The 19,973-nt window shown below is 39.8% G+C and overlaps 3 protein-coding genes across 5 annotated transcripts in view; 2 read left to right on the forward strand and 1 right to left on the reverse strand.

Moving 5' to 3' along the window:
- The first annotated feature begins 20 nt into the window (after nucleotides 1-20).
- Nucleotides 21-12,475, forward strand: zbed4 (zinc finger, BED-type containing 4). Of its 3 annotated transcripts, none has more exons than XM_024283268.1 (2): nucleotides 21-159; nucleotides 7,721-12,475. In XM_024283268.1, exon 2 carries the CDS (start codon nucleotides 7,912-7,914, stop codon nucleotides 11,668-11,670), a length of 3,759 nt encoding a protein of 1,252 aa, XP_024139036.1. In that variant the 5' UTR covers nucleotides 21-159; nucleotides 7,721-7,911; the 3' UTR covers nucleotides 11,671-12,475. The 3 variants fall into 3 exon arrangements, with proteins under 3 accessions (XP_024139036.1, XP_024139026.1, XP_024139044.1); XM_024283258.2 differs by lacking the exon at nucleotides 21-159 and adding an exon at nucleotides 1,218-1,504; XM_024283276.2 differs by lacking the exon at nucleotides 21-159 and adding an exon at nucleotides 1,543-1,981.
- On the reverse strand, nucleotides 12,183-17,027 carry alg12 (ALG12 alpha-1,6-mannosyltransferase). Its single transcript, XM_024283312.2, has 9 exons — nucleotides 16,828-17,027; nucleotides 16,044-16,176; nucleotides 15,662-15,835; nucleotides 15,391-15,585; nucleotides 14,005-14,108; nucleotides 13,692-13,915; nucleotides 13,063-13,232; nucleotides 12,908-12,983; nucleotides 12,183-12,835 (listed from the first exon to the last, which is right to left on the reverse strand). Exons 1-9 carry the CDS (start codon nucleotides 16,984-16,986, stop codon nucleotides 12,601-12,603), a joined length of 1,470 nt encoding a protein of 489 aa, XP_024139080.1. The 5' UTR covers nucleotides 16,987-17,027; the 3' UTR covers nucleotides 12,183-12,600.
- Nucleotides 17,028-17,265: 238 nt separating this feature from the next.
- The window catches only part of creld2 (cysteine-rich with EGF-like domains 2), a 7,462-nt gene continuing 4,754 nt past the window's right edge, over nucleotides 17,266-19,973 (forward strand). Inside the window, exons 1-2 of the mRNA XM_024283325.2 lie at nucleotides 17,266-17,641; nucleotides 17,806-17,888. Coding sequence (XP_024139093.1) covers nucleotides 17,504-17,641; nucleotides 17,806-17,888 — 221 coding nt within the window. The 5' untranslated portion in view covers nucleotides 17,266-17,503. The remainder of the gene's footprint in view (nucleotides 17,642-17,805; nucleotides 17,889-19,973) is intronic.

Below are 19,973 nucleotides of genomic sequence, written 5' to 3' on the forward strand. Positions count from 1 at the left end.
AACCACAAGCGGAACAGGAGCAAATAGCAGAAACAAGCAGCAGACAGGCAGGCAGGCAGGGCGACGGAGGATCATCCCCCAACACAACAATGCGTTGAAGCAGCAGACAACTCCCACCCGTACGCAACCGCTCTGCGTGTGACGCTGGAGGTCATTTTGGTGAGTCGTGCGTCTTTAGCACAAAAGAGTCCCATCTGTCACATCATAAATGCGATGTCCCCCTTGTCTGTTGGTGCAACACATGCGCGGACAAAACGCTGCAAAAACAAAGCGGGTCCGTGAGGGGACAGCAATGCTTGGGAGGCTGGGGCGGACATGCACGTGCGTGCAGGGGCGCGTGCCATTCAAAAAACAGAACCCCGAGTTAGAAAAAAAACATAGAAAATTTCAAAGTTATTATATTTATTTCCTTAAACAGACATATACTAAAATAAAGCCCATGAATGAAAAATAATAGTTGTTTAAAAAAAAATAATGAAAAAAAAGAAAAACTAGCAAAATGAACTTCAAAATGACAAAAACGGTAAACGAAAGTACTTATTACACAACATTTTTTTTTATAAAATCGTTTTTATCACAAAAATGTAAAATGAAAAACACATTTTCTACTCCTTACTGTCTAATTATCTTGAAAACTGACAATTAGCCGTAAAATTTGCTTTAAGCTAATTATGTAGCACTAAGCGAACTTTTATTTTAAAGACTTATGACACAAAAGTTGGTTAAAAAATAAAGTTCTCATTAATAATATTAACAAAACATGTTCTAAATATGTGCTTATATCTTTAAACGTTGTTGCATGAACATAAAAATGTCTTAGCTAGGTCGGCTACTTTTCCTTTGGGCCAAAATCCGATTTATTACCTAGTAATAACATAAAACAATTGCTAAATTTTAATAGTGATTAAATACTCATTATTTTATGTGAATAATAACAATAAAGTTATTAAGTTTGCATATATTTATGTTCTCTTATTTGAAAAAAACTTTATTTATAAACAAAATTCATACAAAAGTGAGAATGCCACGAAGAAGAAAGAAAACAGACAAATGTGGTCTATAAACTTTATGAATGAATGAACAAACACACAAACTATATAGTTTATATAAAATATATTTGTCCAACAATTAAAAATGTTTCATTTGCCTTCCTTTGTTAAATTCGGTTCATAATTTACCGTGTTTTTGTCATAAATGTGAAAACTTCCCAACAGAAAATTTAATTGTATTATAAAATAAAATACAGGTCTATGATTTCATTATAACAGCATACATTTTTCCAAAGTAAGGAGTTGAATTGTTTGGCCCCGGTGAAGACCCGGTGACATCACGAACACGCTCCTTCCGTCCGACGCTGCGTGGAGCTGCTTCTTCGGCCGAACGTGAACTGCTAGCAACCAGGAGACAAAAGCAACAAAGTGAACCCCCCTCCGGATCAATCAAATGTGTCACATTTAACCGTTTCGGAGCCGAAACTCTGTGATCCCACCGCTGGATTCTAACAGTAAGTGTGCTGGGCGCCTAAAACGGCGGCCGAACGGGGGTTGAATGCGGGCGGGACGTCGTGGCGAGCGTTTCGCCCGATCCGGATTCTGGTTCGTGTTGCCACGGCCGGGTTCTGCCTCGCCAGGTTAGCTTGAATGTCCTGTGTGTTGTGTGTGTGTGTGGCCTAGCTTGGCAGCTAACCAGCTAGCAGTCGTAGTGTGGTCCGAAATTTCCCACAAGCCTTTTCTCAGCCCAGCTCCACATTAACCGGCTCGTTTTTAAAAACCTTCAAGCTGCCAGAAAAGGCACCACAAGAGCACGTGACATAAGGCTCCTTTCTGCGTGTTGTTTTATTGTGTTTATTAGCTTCGAGGCTAACCCAGTTAGCACCTGAATAGCCCTCGACGTATATATTGATATTCTAGCCTCACTTCCGGCCGGACTGTGTTATTAATCGTTTTTTATGATTTTTTTGGAGGTTCTTTATATTTTTTGGGTAAGGAAATGTCCTTTTTTATTACATTAAAGTTAAAAGCTACGATGTTGATGCTCATAGAAACTAGCTAACGAGGAGCACTGGGGGCTAGTCAGCGTTGGCTATTTTACGCTGTCCTGTCGCATCTTCCTGATTAGCACGTAAACCTAACCCGGAAAACTGCCCGTCTGTGACTCAAAGCTGGACTATATCTCTTAAAAAAACATATTTTTGGTTGAAATTACTCCTTTAAATGAAAATAAAACAAGCCCATAACTTTTTGTAGAGTTATTGCTACTCTTACTACTAATTAGGTACCAGTTAGCCCGGTTTTTATGTTTATAACAATTGTGTTCTTAGTGTAATCACTTTAATCTGCACGTGTTTTAAATGCACACATCCTAAAATAATACAGTACTCAAAGAAATACAACTAATGCTTACTCTAAAATGAAAAATAACTACAATTATTACAAAAATATAAATGTACACACATTAATAATTTTAGTTTCCTCTGCTTGATTTAAATAGATCTGATCTTACAAAATAAGGTTATTAAAAAAAATGTGTCCAGGTTTGAATACATACTATCTGGAGCGACGTACTCGGATTACAACAGATAAATGCGCTTATAATCTGATGTGGGTGTCTAGTTCTGCAGTTATGACACGAGAGAAGAACAGGCCGGTCAACTGACAGAAAGATACAGCGAGTGGTGTTTGCAAACAAGGAACTAACCCCGCTTTATTAGGTTTTAGTCCTTAACTCTCATCGTTTGGTTCTTGTTGCCAGGTGACAACAACACAGTTACCGTTTGTGGCCACCGACGTTTTCCCTTTTATTCCTCTTTCTGCTTGGTCTTCTGGAAACGATAAGAGTTTCGAAATAGGAGTGAAATTAATGGTAATAATGGAACAAAAGAACCAAAAAAATTGTAGGATTCTGTCCTTATCTATTATTTTTACTCATCTTTCTCTTCAGATGGGAGCAACTCAATACTTTTTGGGGTTTAACGTGTTCTTGTAGCATTTTTCTCTTGGTGGAGGACATATATGAGGAAAATTAAGCTTAAAAAAGTATTTTTTTATTCAGATTGTTGGAATCAGGAGCCATTATGATGCATCACTTGTAGACGACTAAGTTTTCTTTGTCCGATCAGGTATCCGGGTGGATAGCTCCAGTATTGCTCACTGTTTTCATGGCATTGCTAATGTTTGGTTGGCCGGTGTGAAGGGCTGTAAACTAGTGGAAGAATGTGTAAACAGATGGATGATGGGAAGTAAGGGTGGGCCTACTCCCTGCCAATTTAGAGGCAAATTACTTTTGACCTAGTTCCGCTTTGAGGAAACTATGATATAGTAAACAACAGTTTTTTAAATTTGTTTTATTTTGGCTAATAATGGAAAAATTCAAATTAAAAGACCATTGGGAATTATTTTTAAATAGATTAAAAGATTATTGGAACTTTAAATTAAAAGTGATTCAAGTGACTTTAACACTTAGTAGTCTCCTGACTGTCCAATGCATCCGCCAATCAGATCGATTCTTTACAATGACAAAGGAATGACATGCCAAAAGTATCAATTTCATTCAAAATTTGATATGAAGGTTTCAATAAAGGTTATTGGCTTTGAATTTGTTTAAACAAAACAAATTCAAAGCCAATAAAATGAAATAAATCGTAAACAGTCATTGTAAATATTATTGAGATTCAGCGTTTACTTTTATACATTTTTATACAGATGTATACTTTCTGCCCTCTGTTTACAATCTAACATTTCTGATCCCAATCTAAAAGCTGTAACAGATATAGTTCTACTTCATTATGCACATAATAAAAGAGAAGCTCCTTTTTTATCTCTGCTGTCCGATTTAGGGCTCCCGCGATTAATCGATTAGTCATGACTATGTCGAGTATTGAAATAGTTCGCGGCTAATTTAATAGTCGATTAGTCAGCTTTGAATTTCTTTCTTTTTTTTTTAATCTCAAAACTGCAGTGAGTGCACGCTTTCTAATGCCACATCTGCTATCGTCTTTGACACACTAGCGCAGTAGTGCTAATCCGAGTCAGCAGTGATGTCACAGTTAGTTCAAGGAAGAGCTTGAAAAAAGTAAAGGAAAGAAGCCCTATGATTCATTAAAGGTCTAAAACTATCGTCTTAATTGTCTTTAATTTTAATCGGCATATAGCAAAAACACTTCAGATTTCAAGCTAATTACGTGTGTTTTACATCCAGTTTACGAAAGACGCAATTAGTCGATATTGCGGAAAAATAATCTGTGACTAGTCGACCATTAAAATAATCTTTTCTTGCAGCCCTACGTCTGATACATTTTTACCTTACAAATTTTGACACTTTATTAAAAATAGATTTTGTAATTTTACAGTGAATATTGTAGATTTTTGTTTGAAACACACATTCCCACCGTCACTGTTCTAAATCTCAGTGTTTTATAACCTCAATTTCTTTGAAATTACGAATACTTTTTCTTTTATTTTGAAAGAAAAGGCTTTTTGGTGTGTCTTACGCATACATTTCAGAAGATTCAAATCTACCAGTTCATTAAATTTGAAAACATTTAGCTGTATAAATGTGTAAGATCCCATTAATAGGTGTTTATGATTCTCTTCTGCCAAAAAAAAAAAAAAAAAAATCTGGATTGATGCACGTTTTGTCAAGCACTTCCCCCAGAATTCATTGCAATAAGTCAGATGTGGAACAGTTAGTAGAATTTATAAAATTAATGTGTTTTACTTTCTGTTTAGACCTTCTAGACTCGTTGGTGTCCAAATCTTTTTTCGACTTATGCGAAGTGTCCTGTTTATAGCAGACAGTTGTTTCTTCTACATTCAACTCGTTTATGAAGTATTGGTTTGGCAGCCCAATACTAGTCCTTGAGGTCCACCCTGCTCACTGCCGATCACTTGGATCAGGTGTGTTCAGTCAATCAGAAAGAGGAATCAGCTGGAAAACCGGTTGGGCGGTAGATCATAATGACTAGGGCTGGTCTAATGAGGGTTGGTTGTAAATTCTGGTCATGGAGGGGGGTTCACCTCCCCCTTTCTGTCGTCACAAACAAACCTGATGTTGTTCTCTGACCTTTAGTGTTGACAAAGCATTAAAGACGGTAGTTTTTTCCTGACTATTCTTTGTAAACTTCAATGACGTTTGTGTGTGAAAGTTGTACTCAATAAGCAGATATGAAATCGACTAGAGCCAAACTCTTTGGAAAAGTCTGCTACTTTCCTGCATCAGTTTAGGTCCGAGAGGACATGAAAGAGAAAAAAAACACAAAATCGTCCTTTTTAAGATTTGACCAAAACACATGAGTAAAACTGACATAAGAGAACGGGAGCAGACGAGGTGTCCAGGTGGAGGAAAACGCCCAGCTTGCTCTAAAATGACCCCTAGCCGCTGAGTCGGGGCTGTAAACCTGACAGGTGCGTTGTCCCACCCTGCTTGTTCCGTGTAAATAGCTCATAAGCTGTCGGCTCACCACAGATCACTGCAGAGCAGAAATCAGGTTAGAGGTGCAGATGTTGATGGTGTTTGGAAAAAATGCCGTGGTTAAAAGAAATGCTTGAAGCTCAGTAGGTCACTAGAGTTGGGGGATGGGCGAAATACAAAAGATAAAAAGTAGAACGAGAGAATAAATGTGTTAAGTTCCATTTCATTTCTATGTATGGGTAATTTTATTATGAATAGATGCTAAGGATTGTTACTAACTTTCTGCATTATTTAAGGATTAATAGAGCCGTCTGTAAAAAATTGGGATTAGGTAACAATACGTATATTACAGTGGCCCCTCGCTATATCGCAGTTCACCTTTACCGATTTCGCTGCGTCACAAATTTTTGTATGTTTTTTTTACAGCACATAGTGTGTGTCCTGAATGGCTATAAACCATTGTCAATCGATCTATGTTGTCTGTATTCTACAAATGGCGCTTAGTTTCCAAAATGTACGTAAATCTTCGCGATCAGATCTTTGTTTTCATTCTTTAGTACTGGATTTATTATATTTAAGGATGTTTTGCTTTGTTTTTAGTGTGTAGTGAGGAGTTTTACAGTCTTAAACATTTTTAACAGGTGTAAAAAATAATTTGTGGGTTTTGTCTATTGTTAGTTATTTTTAGAACGTCACTCCTGTGATATACAAGGGGTCACTGCATTTTCATACAGAATAAGCCATTTTTCCGTTTTATGAAACGGTGTGGGACCAGGCGCCTGTTGATGTTCAACAGTACAATGTCTTTTCTGAGTTTCTCTCTACTCAACTTTAAAACAGAGATCACTTATCTTTTTAAGACCAAGATCGATGTTATGGGTGCCAAGTCATGTGAAGGGACACCTGCTTGACACGCTCCTCTTAAATAACAAATTTGATATATATCAATAGTTAATTGTCAATAAAAGACGGGCAACAGATAACATCAATACTCTACATTATTTTTTAGACTTATAGCAATTGTTCAGATGATTGTTTCATTTAAAAATGTTGTTTCTTGTTTTTACCAGTCACTGACAAACTTAATATTTCACAAACTATGTCACTATAACTATAAAATATTTGAGAAAAATCTACTTTTATATTTAATAAATGTTATCTCACTTAATTGAATGAATATACTCAAAATCTTCATTTATTTAAACTAAATACAAATTTTAAGGATTATAGCCCTTTAATACCAGAGATGTTGCCAGTGACACCTAAATAACACATGCTCTTTGACGTACTGTAAAACTCTGACCATTAATACAATCAATGTAATAGGGTGTTCCCTGCTTTAACTCACTAGAGTTTTACTTCCAGTGCTGACATTCTTTCGCCTACTATAACTCTTCAACCATTTTCGGAAATAACGTAATTTCAGCTGATTCTGATTCATGTTGATCACTTGAACAGTTGAAGGTTTTAAGGTGTTGTGTTATTTTAATGACACCAGCAACATCTCTGATGTTAAAAGGTTTGAAGAACTTCAAAAAAGGAGTGTGTAAATGAAAGAAAAAAATCCAGAAGATGACCATACTACGTTTTTTTCCACCAATTATTGCTTATAACAGCTTAGCTAGTATGTGTACCTTGAAATGTATGGTTTATTATCACTCATCTTGTATAATCTCATCCCTGTAAAGTCTACATTAAGATATTAAATAAAATAAAGTTGTATTTGTTCTTTTTAATAAGATTTCTAAATTCTTAGATATTTTATGTTTGACTGTAAAGGGTTGTATATTTGGGAACAGTTCTAATATTGAGGTATATTTCTTTGGAAGAAGTTTGAACAGCCGATGACCGTTTTTCCTTCAAGAGAGTTGTGAGGCAATTTGCAGGTCTGGATCATTGACAAAATCGTCCAAGTGAATCCTGAGGATGTACTGGAAGTTCTGGTTGAACCTGCACCTGCAAACAAAACTGAAACTTCCCACTAAACAAAACTAACACCGCCTGCAGGTTACACATGTCATAACAAATGAATAAATAGTTTTTCATTAAAGTATTTTCATTCCTAACCAAAAAATAAACTGGTTTCCAGTTGTAAACTGTTTCATTCTTTGTTTTACAGATTATGGCTGGCTTTAAGCATGTTGTTGTTGCTTTGTAAATGAGCCTGTATGCTCTAGAGATTAACAATCGAACAAGACAGGGAAACGTGTGTTGGGACACCTGCAGTATCTTGCAGGAATCGTTTTATTTGTTTTGCATACTCCACAGATCCTATCTTGATTTGTTTTCTGTCTCTCTTTTGCCCCTGCAGGCTGTGTGCAACGAAGTTGAACTGATACAAGTCATAAATGGGACAGAACGAGCAAGATCTCTATGTCCTGGACAGCAAAAGTGTCAGTACGACTCCTGCTTGAGAGCCGCTTTATTGATGAGTACACCTGAAAAGAAGTTGCTACATCTGACAAAGCAGACCTGACTGACGGAAATCCTTGGGCTGCTGCCATGGATGGAGAAGAAGAGGTTCCCCACATGAGCGAGGATCTAATCATTGAGTCCAATGGCCTCATCGAGAGTAAGAAAAGGGAGGCAAAAGCGTCCTGCCTGAAAATCGAGGGGCAGGACGGCTACGTCTTCAAGTCCTACAGCATTCACCCTCACGACGACGATGAAGACCCAAAGTCACTTGCTTGCTCCTCAACACTGGATAAAGACATACTCCCTTGTTTCCATTTTACTTCTCAGATGGACAAACGCTTGGAGATAGACCTGGCATGCAACACAGGTCCATCTTCACCCAACACTGATACCGAAGGAAATGCAGAGACTGAGAAGTACGAGAATGGAAACGAATCGAGTGAGCTTGCCAGAGAGGACATTGAGGATGCTAACGGGATGGAAGATGAACCGCAGGACGACGAAAGGTTGGCGTTTGGCAGCTCGATTGGCCCCTTTGCAACAAAAGATGTTGACGATTATAGTAATTTACTCAGCGGATACACCAGCACTCTTTATGATGTTGCCATGGATGCCGTTACGCAGAGTCTGTTGTCATCTATAAGAGGTCACGCCAACCCGAGGAAAAAGTCTCCGGCGTGGAATCACTTCTGCATATCGCCGCGAGACAATACCAAAGCAATCTGTTTATACTGCATGAAAGAGTTTAGCCGCGGCAAGAACGAAAAAGACCTCAGCACAAGCTGCTTAATGAGGCACGTGCGAAGGGCTCATCCCACTGTGCTTTTACAAGACGGAGCGGATGTATCGCTCAGTAACCTGTCTAGCTCTCTTCCCTCTCCTTTCCTACCTTTCCCACCAAGCTCACCAAAAAACGGAGACTTGACCAATTGCATTTTCACTCCTGCCTCAAAGAACTCGTCGCCGTCCACGTCCTCAGCGGAGAATTCAGACCCCTCATCCAAAGAAACATTACCCAAAGTTGAACCAAAACTAGAATCATGCGCCAATGCTGACACCGTCTATGGCTCCCTCCTGCCCTCGCATTCCATCGAAAATAACGTTGAAGAAATGTCAGACGGGGGGTCTGAGCGCCTTCCGGGGACCCCGAAAGGCTCCAATTCCCGCCGCAGGTCAGCTGTATGGAAACACTTCTACCTGTCGCCCGCGGACAATTCCAAAGCTGTTTGTATTCATTGCATGAATGAGTTCAGCAGGGGTAAAAACGGAAAGGACCTTGGGACGAGCTGTCTAATCCGTCACATGTGGAGGGCCCACAAAGAGGTTGTGATCGAGGAAAACGGGCAGGGCAATCATATTCCCCCGCCCTATACAAATCCGCCCTCTCTGTTGTCTCGCACACAATTGCTGGACTCGTTTGAAGTGAAAAAAGAATCGCCCCTCCTTCCATCCTCGCCAGAAACCATAGCTGACGAGTTACCCCAAAGCATCGAGGAAAGCATGGATATTAAGGAGGAGTGTGAGGAGGTGATGCAACTCTCAGGGCAGGACTCCTCCCTGAACTTCTTTAAAACTCAAGAGGAAGACTTGCCCCTGACTTCCTCACCGTGCGAGCTCTTCGACGGGCCCGGCGCAAGTCAGGATCATTCAGTCTTTCAGCAGAACAAAAAGATCATGAAACGGGTGAAATCAGAAGTGTGGCACCATTTCATAGTGTCGCCGGTTGACCAGTTAAAAGCACTGTGCCGTTACTGTCCATGCGTCATCAGCCGGGGAAAGCGGGGCGACTTTGGGACAAGCTGCTTGATGAGGCACCTCACGCGCCGCCACCCTGACGTTCTCAAAAACCAAAAAAGCACAGATGAAAAAGAATCATCCCCCCACCCCTACAACAATTTTGCCATGATGGATACAGTTTCCGCCAAAGAAACTGAGTCCCCCGTCACAGAGGCGAAGGCGCAATCCACGCCAGCTTTCAGCAAGAAGACGTCAAAGTTGTGGAACCATTTCTCCATATCACCTGCCGACCCTACAAAGGTGGTCTGTTTGCACTGTAACCGCACAATAAGCAGAGGCAAAAAGACTACAAACCTCGGTACCAGCTGTCTCTTCCGGCACATGCAGAGGTTTCACGGACACGTTCTTGAAAGTAACAATGCTATCTCAGGTGACGCACAGGATGCAGAAATCCATGTCAAACAAGAAGTCATGGAGACCTCCGTTTATGAAACTGAGCAAAACTGTGAGAGGTTCGACGAGGAACACCCGGTTGCCAAAAAAATCACCAAACTTGTAGCGGAAATGCTCGCACTGGATCTCCAGCCATCAGCTGTGGTAGAGAACGCTGGACTGAACAGACTGCTAGAGTACCTCAAGCCTCAGTATTCTCTACCATCATCATCTTATTTTACCAGCACTGCCATACCAGATATGTACGAAAAGGTGAAGGAAGTCGTGCTTACCCATTTGAAAGAGGCTGAAGGAGGCGTTGTCCACTTCACAACAAGTATTTGGGTCAGTAGCCAGACTAGGGAGTACTTGACCCTTACCGCCCACTGGGCAACGTACGAATCCAGTGTCAGACCCCAAGGGCAAGACTTTCACTGTTCTGCTCTCCTAAGTGTCTCACAGATAGACTGCGACCAAGATATGCACGACATCCCGAAGCAGCTGGAGTATCTGTGGGATACTTGGATCACCTCTTCAGGGCTGAAAAGAGGGTTCACTCTGACAGATAACATCACCATCCAGCACACTTTGGAGGAGCACGGCCACCCCATCATGGAGTGTTTCGGACACACTATCGACCTCATTGTAAGTGAAGCCATAAAAAGCCAGAGAATGGTGCAGAACCTTCTAAGTATTGCACGAAAGATCTGCGAACGCGTGCACCGCTCGGCGAAAGCTAAAGAGAAGCTGGTGGAGTTGCAGAGGGTCCACCAGCTGCCAGAGAACCAGCTCGTCCAGGACGTGCCCTCCAAGTGGAGAACGTCCTTCTTCATGCTGGAGCGGCTGGTGGAGCAGAAGAACGCCATCGACGAGATGTCGATCGAGTGCAATTTCAGGGAAATAATCAGCTGTGACCAGTGGGAAGTGATGCTGTCGGTCTGCAATGCACTGAAACCTTTCGAAGTCGCCTGCAGGGAGATGAGCACCCACACTGCCACACTGGGTCAAGTGATACCACTCATCCACATCCTCAGCAGAAAAATAGACTTGCTCTTTGACGAGACTGTGGGCATAGACAACATGCTCAAGTCTCTAAAAGAGGCCTTGGTGAGCAGAATGTCTGCCACGCTACACGACCAGCGATACACCTGGGCGACCATGCTCGACCCGAGATACAAAACGTCACTGTTCACGGAAGAAGAAGCCGAGCAGTGCAAACAAGATCTGATCCGGGAGCTGGACTCGTCCTCTTCTACCTCAGCCGAAGCCGAGTCGCTGCTGCCCAACGGCTGCAGCGATGACCCGGCCTCGTGCAGCTCCTCCCACTCGAACGCAGACGACCTCTGGTCCCTAATGCCCGACGTCAGGCAAAGAACGAAAAACGAGGAAAAGCCAAAGTCCTCAGAAGAGGCGGTGCTGGAGTATCTGGAGGAGGACATTCTGGATCAAAGCTGCGATCCTCTCGACTATTGGAACCTGAAGAAGTTCCTGTGGCCCGATCTCGCCAAAGTGGCCGCCCGCTACGTGGGTTGCCCCCCTAGCATCGTCCCATCAGAGACGCTGTTCAGCACGGCCAGCGTCAACTGCGCTCTAAACCAGCCCAGGCCGATGCTGGACAACATCGAGGGGCTGCTGTTCCTGAAGGTCAACCTCCCTCTGATTTATTTCCAGTACTGATCGAGCATTAAAACAGACCAAGTCGCAAACCTGTGAAATGATGGGAATTTATTCTGCTGAGCAAATGTAAATGATTGATTTTTTTTTTTTTATACACTGATTCTCAATCCAAAGGCCAGATTGAGCTTTTGTTGTGTAGTGTACTACTGTTAAAAACACTTTGGAGCTGTCGTGAGGAAAAAGTCCCAGAAGTGTATCAGGGAGGGGGAGGGGTTTTTCTAGCTGTAGGAGTCGGGGGTTGTGTGTTTTGCTTTTTAAAAACTGGTGTCTTGTTTTGTGTCTGCTCTCTCCTCGTGCCTTATCCAATACTACTTCAGGTCAAAATGCTGTAAATACTGAAATCGAGCAGATCATGTCAGGATTTTTGTTTTCTTTTTTTTTTTTAAGATACATGCAGGGTTGAATGAAAACTAGGCCCCAAAAATAAATGCTGTGACTGAAATGTTTTAAGTTAATGTTATTTAATTTCTATTGTGACTTTGTGGTTCATGGTACCGTCATTTAGAATTAGATTTTTTTTTTATTATTTGCTGAAATGTTTTACTGAAATTGTGTATGATATTGCTGTATTTTCAGATTTAGGGGGTTGTTTGGAATATACCATTTTTTTTTTCTCTTAAGCACAATTTTAATTTTATGTCAAGGGGAATTAAATTAATGGGTTTATTAATGATTAAAGCAACGTACTGTACATTTTTTTTTATATAAAATTGCTTCTCAGCCCTGATTTGATAATTGTTTTAGCATTAAAAACTGGAGACAATTTTGTGGTCATTTGTAAATAAAGGTTTTCCTTACACAAGAATGCCGACACTTTTTGCACGGTGGATTTATATGGGGTTTGGATGAAATTTTATTTACAAAGTTGATGTTTTTTTTAATAGAAAATTCGATCGGATGCATCACCTGTAGAAAAAAATGACTATTTAGTCAACGGTGGGGGTTAGTCTTTCTCTCCATCAGAACGGTCTTCTTCTCTAGTCGAACGCTGGCAGGAGGGAAGCGAGCTAGGTTGACGGCAAGGTTGTGGTAACCTTGGATGAAGGCTATCGGCTGATGAGTGTTCTGGAGCAGCTGGATTCTGTTGTCGTCGGCCTCCATCAGGAGATGGGAGAATGTTTGGATTTCAGGGCTTGTGGGGCTCAAGTCTTCTCTTTTATCATATCTGTCCGAAAAATTAAATTTAATCAGTATAAACTTTATAAATAAGAGTTTTTGTGACAACAATCAAACAAACCTCCAGTTTGTGTTTTGCTGTAAGAAGCGTGATACTCCAGTTTCAGCTGTGTAGGTGTCAATATGAAGAGAAATATCTGCAAATAAGCAAAATATGTTAGAGCTACAAACAAAAAATCCATCTCTAGAAATCCTGAATCCAAAACTGTTCCTTACCGGCTGTAGGGGGCAGTATTCTGTGCAGCTCCAGCATCCCTTGTCCTCCTGGGTAATTGTGGTGAGAAATGTAGAGACAAACGCCGGAGTAGAGAGCGTTGACCAGCAGCTGAGCGACCACAACTGCTGAACCCAGTTTGTACATCCAAGACTTCCGATAGTTATTCACACTGAAAAAAAAGAAGGGTCAATTTCCTTTTTGTTGTCTTCTAATCCCCTCACTAAAAGTGCTCTAGATTGGGCCACTTCGTCAGGAAGTCTGATTCTACAGTTAGTTCTAAAATTTCCCATAAGTCTCTGCAAATAACTACATCAATGTCATTATATGAGAACTGAATTGAGTGACCCCTCCCCCTATTGCTTTCCAAACAAGAAGTACAAGCTGACTCCAATCGGACAAAACTCCATAGACTTCTATAGAGAAATAACAGCTATTACTCAGTCATTCTGTTCGTCAGAAGAACCGTTTTTATTTTTTTGTTTTAATGATCACACATTTAATAATTCTTCTTTAACTGAATTGTATTTGTACACAAACAAACTTGTCTTGGGGATTTGGAAGTGGTGAGTGATTTCAGACAAATTTCCTGCTGGTAGTTATTTTTTCCATCCTGTGAAGTTCTACTCACATAAAAGAGCAGCCGCGTGCCGCCACCAAACTGAACACGGGGAAGGTGTAGATGATGAAGCGCAGCTCCTTGTGAGGCAGCAGCGAGTAGATGAGGATGAAGCCCACGGCGGGGAGCAGCAGCGGCCTCATCCGCGCGTCAAGGAGGCCGAGGGGCACGAAGAGCAGCGAGCAGCCGAGGCCACGCGGCACAGCGGAGTAAAAGTACCACAGAAAAGGGGAGGTTTAGAAAAGGAAGGAGTCAAAGAAAAGAGAACTGAGCTCCTGGACAGTGGTTTAGAAATGCAAGTTTTTCTATTGTGGCAGAAGGATATTCCCCAGTTTGAGCTTTTGTTAAGGATGGTGTTGTACCACAACACCTGCCCCTCAGGCCACAGCATCTTCTTCCAGAAGAAAGTGTCGACAGCAACCGTCAGAGCTGCAGTGCATAGAAAGCAAAAAGAATTTTTAAAAATAGACTGTATTTTCCGCACTTGTGAATACGCTAACGTGTAGCGGTATTGAACTGTGTTGTCTTTTTTACACGTTACCAACAAGGTTGGGAGTTAGCTTAGTCACATGTTTTTTTTTTTGTTTGTTTTTTTGTTTGTTTTTTTACATGTTGCAAACAAAGTTGGGAGTTACAGAGATTGTGAATATGCTAATGCGGCTAATGCTAACACAGTTAATGTGTTGTGGTGTCAAACTGTTGCTACTATCAAAATTGAAAGTTAGTGCAGTCACAGTAACATTTGTCTTTAGTGCCATCAGTTGTTTTTTTTCCTGTTGCAAACAAGATTGGACGAAACGGGTATTATGAATAAGCTAACGTGTAGCAGTGTCGGACCAGGTATTTTTTTCATCACAAACAAGACTGGGAGTGGGCGCATTTACAGTAACGTTTGTTTTAGCTTTATCAGTTTTTACGTGTTGCAAACAAAGTTAAAAGTAACAGGTATTGTGAATGAGCTAACACAGCTAACGTTTATCAGTGTCAGACCATGTATTTTTTTCTATCACTTAACAATGTTGGGAGTTAGCTTAGTCACAATAATGTTTGTTTTAGCACCAGTAGTTTATTATTTTTTACATGTTGCAAACAAAGTTGGGAGTTATAGATATTGTGAAAAGGCTAACGCGGTTAATGCTAACACAGCTAATGTGTAACGGTGTAAAACTTGTTTTTTTTACGTGTTATTATCAAAGTTGGGAGTTAGCGTAGTCGCAGTAACGTTTGTTTTAGCGTTATCAATCTTTTTTTTGTGTCAAACAGGGTTGGAAGAAACAGCTAGTGTGACTATGCTAACACGTAGCTGTGTTGGGCCATGTATTTTTTTTTTCCATTGCTAACAAGGTTGGGAGTTAGCTTTGTCACAGTAGTGTTTGTTTTAGTACTATCAGTCGGTTCGTCGTTACTTGTTGCAAACAAAGTTGGGAGTTACAGATATTGCGAATATGCTAATGCAGCTAACGTGTAGCGTGTCACACATAAGTTCTAGAGTTTCTGTGAACGCAGTTAGAAAAAAGTCTAACTGTCACACTTATCTTTCGTCTCACTTGATGCACCTTATAGTTTAGTGTCCATTATATATGACAAATTCAAAATTAAACTATTAATTGATGGTGTGCCTTAAAATCGGGTTCGCTCTATACTGTGAAAAATATGGTGCATACTTCTTTTTTTTTATTATTATTATGGTATTTCTACAAAATGTACAAACCTAGAGACAGGATTCCAGCAGGAGCAGCGTAACAAAGCAGCTGCAGAAGCCCCAGTCTCCTTCTCAGCAGGGACATGAGTAACATGAGGCCCAGGAAGATGCAGAGCTCCGACCGAAACACCACAATGACGAAGGCAGAGAGCCAGATGAACTGGTTGTGTTTCTGCACCATCCACGCTGTGAACGCCAAGAGAACTGCAAGCAGGATTTTGACTGCGTTAACCTCAAAACAAAACTTGGGAAAGGAAAAATAAAAAGAATGAAAACTCACCTAATGGGAGTGCAAAAACATTAGGGAGAGTCCTGGTGCTGTAGAACATCAGGTGGAACTGAGAAGCACAGATCAGGCAAAAAAGGCTAGAAACCGTGGAGCCAAACTGTTTCCTCGCCTCCTTCTGCATGTGCCACAAAGCAGCGATGACACACAGCCCCAAAGAAGCTCTGACTAGACAAAAAAAAAAAGACACACATGACTCACCTGTTACTGAGAGTTACTGAGGGCTCGTGGCCTGCCTAACATATTTTCCAGGTCACTAATACTCAGAAAAGCAACTTCAGTTTTTTTTATATTTGTCCTTATATTTGTCATTGATCAAAAATGACAAAAGAACATGTAAAAAAATAAATAAATAAAAAAGCTCGATTTGACTTACCTATGAGCTGTGAGTAGAACTTTGGAGCATCCAGCAGAGAAGACACGAAAACAAAAGGGCTGCTGATGACGGAGAGGAAGAGAGGGCCGAGGAATGTACGGGGTACCACACCGGGGAATTCATGATGGTCATACTGGAGGAGAGGACAACCGCTTTAGTGGTTTGCAACATTAACTAAATCAAACAGGACAGAAAAGTCACACAAATTGTGTAATCAAAATAGGCTTTAGAAATAATCTAGTGTTTTTTCTTACCCTTATATGTCAAAATAGCTTTGAAACTGTGATTTACAGTCATAATTGGTAATTTAAAATAATTTACCATTATTTTTTAGAAAGAAAAATTGTAATCCAATTATATAATTGACAAAAAAAAAAAATACAATAAAACATGTATTTAGTCCCATATCTTATTCTAAACTGGTCAGAGTTAGGTAAATAAAGTCAGTTAGTTTTATCATATCTTAAAAAATAGAGGAGTAAATAATAAAAATAAACTTTTATTTCAATTTCAAATCAATACAAGTCATTATATGTTGCAGAATTTGTATTTTTTTGTTTAATTTTTTTCCTGTCTCATTAATATATATTAAACTGTGATTAAAATATTACAAACAAATGTTAATTTAAGCTGGTTTTCTGTCGATGCCAAAATAAATATCAAAGTAAACTGCCTTAAATGTTTTCTACATCATAGTCAGGGTATTTATACCTTATTTTCGCATCTACATTTTATAAGGTTTATGCTTACAAGCATCAGGCTAGCATTATGCTAGCTTACTTACCTTATCAAAGTCGAATCTGTGATATAAAATATCATGTGTCGCTTGCAAATTAAAGCTTTCTTCCACTTTTGTAAACGGACAAATAAATAGATGAAGAAAAGCCACAGAAACTAATAAAAAGAGCAATGGTCCACCCCAAACAATCCTCTTTTCGGCCATGATGGCTTATTTTGCCTCCTCTTCTACTTCCGGTTAACACCGGAAACTAATATCCAATAATATATATATTTTCATATTTCAACAAAATGTTGTCAACGGTTACAGAAATAACGTGACATATTTTCTCATATATTATAACATTTTTCTTAAAAGTAATAAAATCATTTAAGCGTAGTTTTTTCGTTTCCGGCTCTCTCCACATTCCCCATTGTCCCGCGCGTGGCGGCTCCTGATTGGTGGTTAATTTAAACGACAAACAATCCAGCCAATCGCTGCAAGCCACAATCTGTTTAATGAGCTGACGCGGAAAACTAGAACCGCATCAGGTTTTTCTTCCCCCCTACAACCAGCATGTAAATATTACTTCCCCGTGCTTTGCAAGGATACTGCTATTTATGATTTAATGTTAGAAGCGGCTTATTTAGATGTGTCCCAGCGCTAGAACGCTTTAGTAGCAGCGGGGAGTTTGCTTGTCAGTGGCTTCATTCTGTGTTGATGAGTGAGAGTGTTGACTGAGATGCTGTCCGCCGGTCCACAGCAGCTCCGACTGTTGTCCTGTGTCACTATCCTTCTATTTTTCCACGCCATCGTCGCCAAAAAGGACTTAAAAAGCGCCTGCAGCACCTGTCGACAAATCACTGATAACTTCAACAAGGTCAGACATTTATTATAAATCTTTGTTTTCTATTTCTGAGTGGCTCATCAGATGCACACTGATCCCTGTATCTATGGATGATGACACGTGTCTGTAGGGACTTTTGGACTTAAAACATCATATCTCCTTATTTTTAAACTGTATAATCATTGATTTGTGTTCAGGGTTTTGACAGAACAGCAAAGCAGAACTTTGGAGGAGGCAACACAGCCTGGGAGGAGAGGAAGCTTTCCAAATATGAGACAAGGTGGGTCAACTTGACACAATGATGTTAGTTTAGACCCCTGTCAATATTTACGACCCATCAGAGTCAGCTTTTTGTTGGATGGATGCCTGTCTATGGAGATAAATTCGTCTCACTGAATTTGTGTGTAATTCTTGATTTGTTCGTACAAGACATTTTGTGTGTAATTGCGTCTACTTGCAATTGTCTATTCAAAACTGCAAATGCAAGATACAATTCATGCTTGCACAGCTTGAAATTGCAGCAACTTAAAACTAAGTAGGACACCAAAACAGCTCCTGTGTATGGAGAGTAGTGCTGCCACAAACGATTATTTTAATAGTCGACTAATCACTGATTATTTTTTTCCAATTAGTAGACTAATCGGGTCATGCGAAAACTGGATGTAAAGTACACATCTTAACCACCAGTAGCTTAAACTAACTAAAAATTTGATATATAGCATTACCTGCTAAATGGTGTAAGCTGCTAAAGATGTTAGTGCTGATAGCTAAAAATTCTGAAATTGATAGCTGAAAACACTAAAGCTAATAGCTGAAAACACTGAAGCTGATAGCTAATAACGCTGAAGCTAATAGCTGAAAACGCTGAAATTGATAGCTAAAAACGCTGAAGCTAATAGCTGAAAACACTGAAGCTGATAGCTAATAATGCTGAAGCTAATAGCTAAAAACGCTGAAATTGATAGCTAAAAACGCTGAAGTTAATAGCTGAAAACACTGAAGCTGATAGCTAATAATGCTGAAGCTAATAGCTAAAAACGCTGAAGCTAATAGCTGAAAACCCTGAAGATGATTGCTAGCTAAAATTTTAATTAAATGCCAAATTAGCTCAAAAAACAAACAAAAAAGCCTAAATTAGCCAAAACAGCTAGCATGTAGCCGAAATATTAGCTAAACTCCAAAATAGCCTAAAAAACATTAATAAATGCCAAAATAGTCCAAAAAGCTAGAATAATGCAATGATAACTTTCAACTTTACAACACTCTGACTACATATAATATAAAGTAACAACTAATCAACTATTAAAATAGTCATAGACTATTTTAATAGTCGATTAGTCGTTAATTAGTCGACTAATTTTGGGTGCCTGATTCTTGATTTGTAACTCACACAAGATATTTTGTGTGTAACTGTGTGCATTTGCAATTGCAAAATAAAAAATACAATTTACACACACAGACAACTTAAAATTAAAACATTTTGAAATTAACTACACATACCATTCTCTGAAAACTATGCACCAATCACCTGATTCATAAAACCACATTTACACACAAATCAGATGTGAGTCTCTTTTCACTTCTTTAAGATTCACGACACGCACAAAAACACATTTATGCTCAGAGTTAAAAGTGCATGAGGGGTTGTGTGATTCCTGCTGGAATGCTGAGTCATCAGTTTTCTTATCAGCCGCTTTGTTGGAGCGATCTCCTCCACCTCTGCACCCAACATCTTCGCACGCGTCCACTTGTTTGTGGTTCTTTTTGTCATTAATGTATTGTGGTTGCACCATTATTGGAACTTTTGACATCACACCCATTCTCTTATAATAAAACGTGAGTAAAAATGACCTTGACGAAGATGTCAAGTACGGTGATGAAGACGTCAAGACAGCAGGATTCTTCAGTTTCAGGTGCTAGTGCATGGCTGTTGTGAAACATAAGTTTGTATCTGTCTTCTACGGTTGAGGAAGGGCTATTAAAGCTTCCTGTTGTGCTTTGCAATCCCAGTGACTTTGTGGCTGGTGGTTATTGTAATAATTTAAATACAAAAAAAAAACCAAGTCTCACAACTCTTTGTGCGCTTGTTACTCTGATTGTAAATGTGTGATCGTGTGTGAATCAGGTGATTGAAGTGCACTATTTAAAGATTTGTATGCGTAGAGCTGTTTTGGTTGGTTTTAAAGTTGTGAAGTTGTGTGTAAATAGGTTGTATTTGTAAGTTTTTGAAATTTGAGTGACCATATAAATACACAACTGCTAGTACACACAGTTACAGTGATACTAAGTTCCCTCTGTACCCGTGATACTAAGTTCCCTCTGTACCCGTGATACTAAGTTCCCTCTGTACCCGTGATACTAAGTT

The sequence above is a fragment of the Oryzias melastigma genome, linkage group LG23 (genome assembly GCF_002922805.2).
Source record: "Oryzias melastigma strain HK-1 linkage group LG23, ASM292280v2, whole genome shotgun sequence".
Taxonomy (NCBI): domain Eukaryota; kingdom Metazoa; phylum Chordata; class Actinopteri; order Beloniformes; family Adrianichthyidae; genus Oryzias; species Oryzias melastigma.

Excerpts from the sequence above, each read along its gene's own strand:
- alg12 (XM_024283312.2), bottom strand. The coding sequence starts at position 16,986 with ATGGCCGAAAAGAGGATTGTTTGGGGTGGACCATTGCTCTTTTTATTA. Across the intron at positions 15,836-16,043 it reads GTTCTACTCACAGCTCATAG|TCAGAGCTTCTTTGGGGCTG; the intron begins GTAAGTCAAATC and ends TTTTTTGTCTAG. Across the intron at positions 14,109-15,390 it reads TGCTGGAATCCTGTCTCTAG|CTCTGACGGTTGCTGTCGAC; the intron begins GTTTGTACATTT and ends TATGCACTGCAG.
- zbed4 (XM_024283268.1), top strand. The coding sequence starts at position 7,912 with ATGGATGGAGAAGAAGAGGTTCCCCACATGAGCGAGGATCTAATCATT.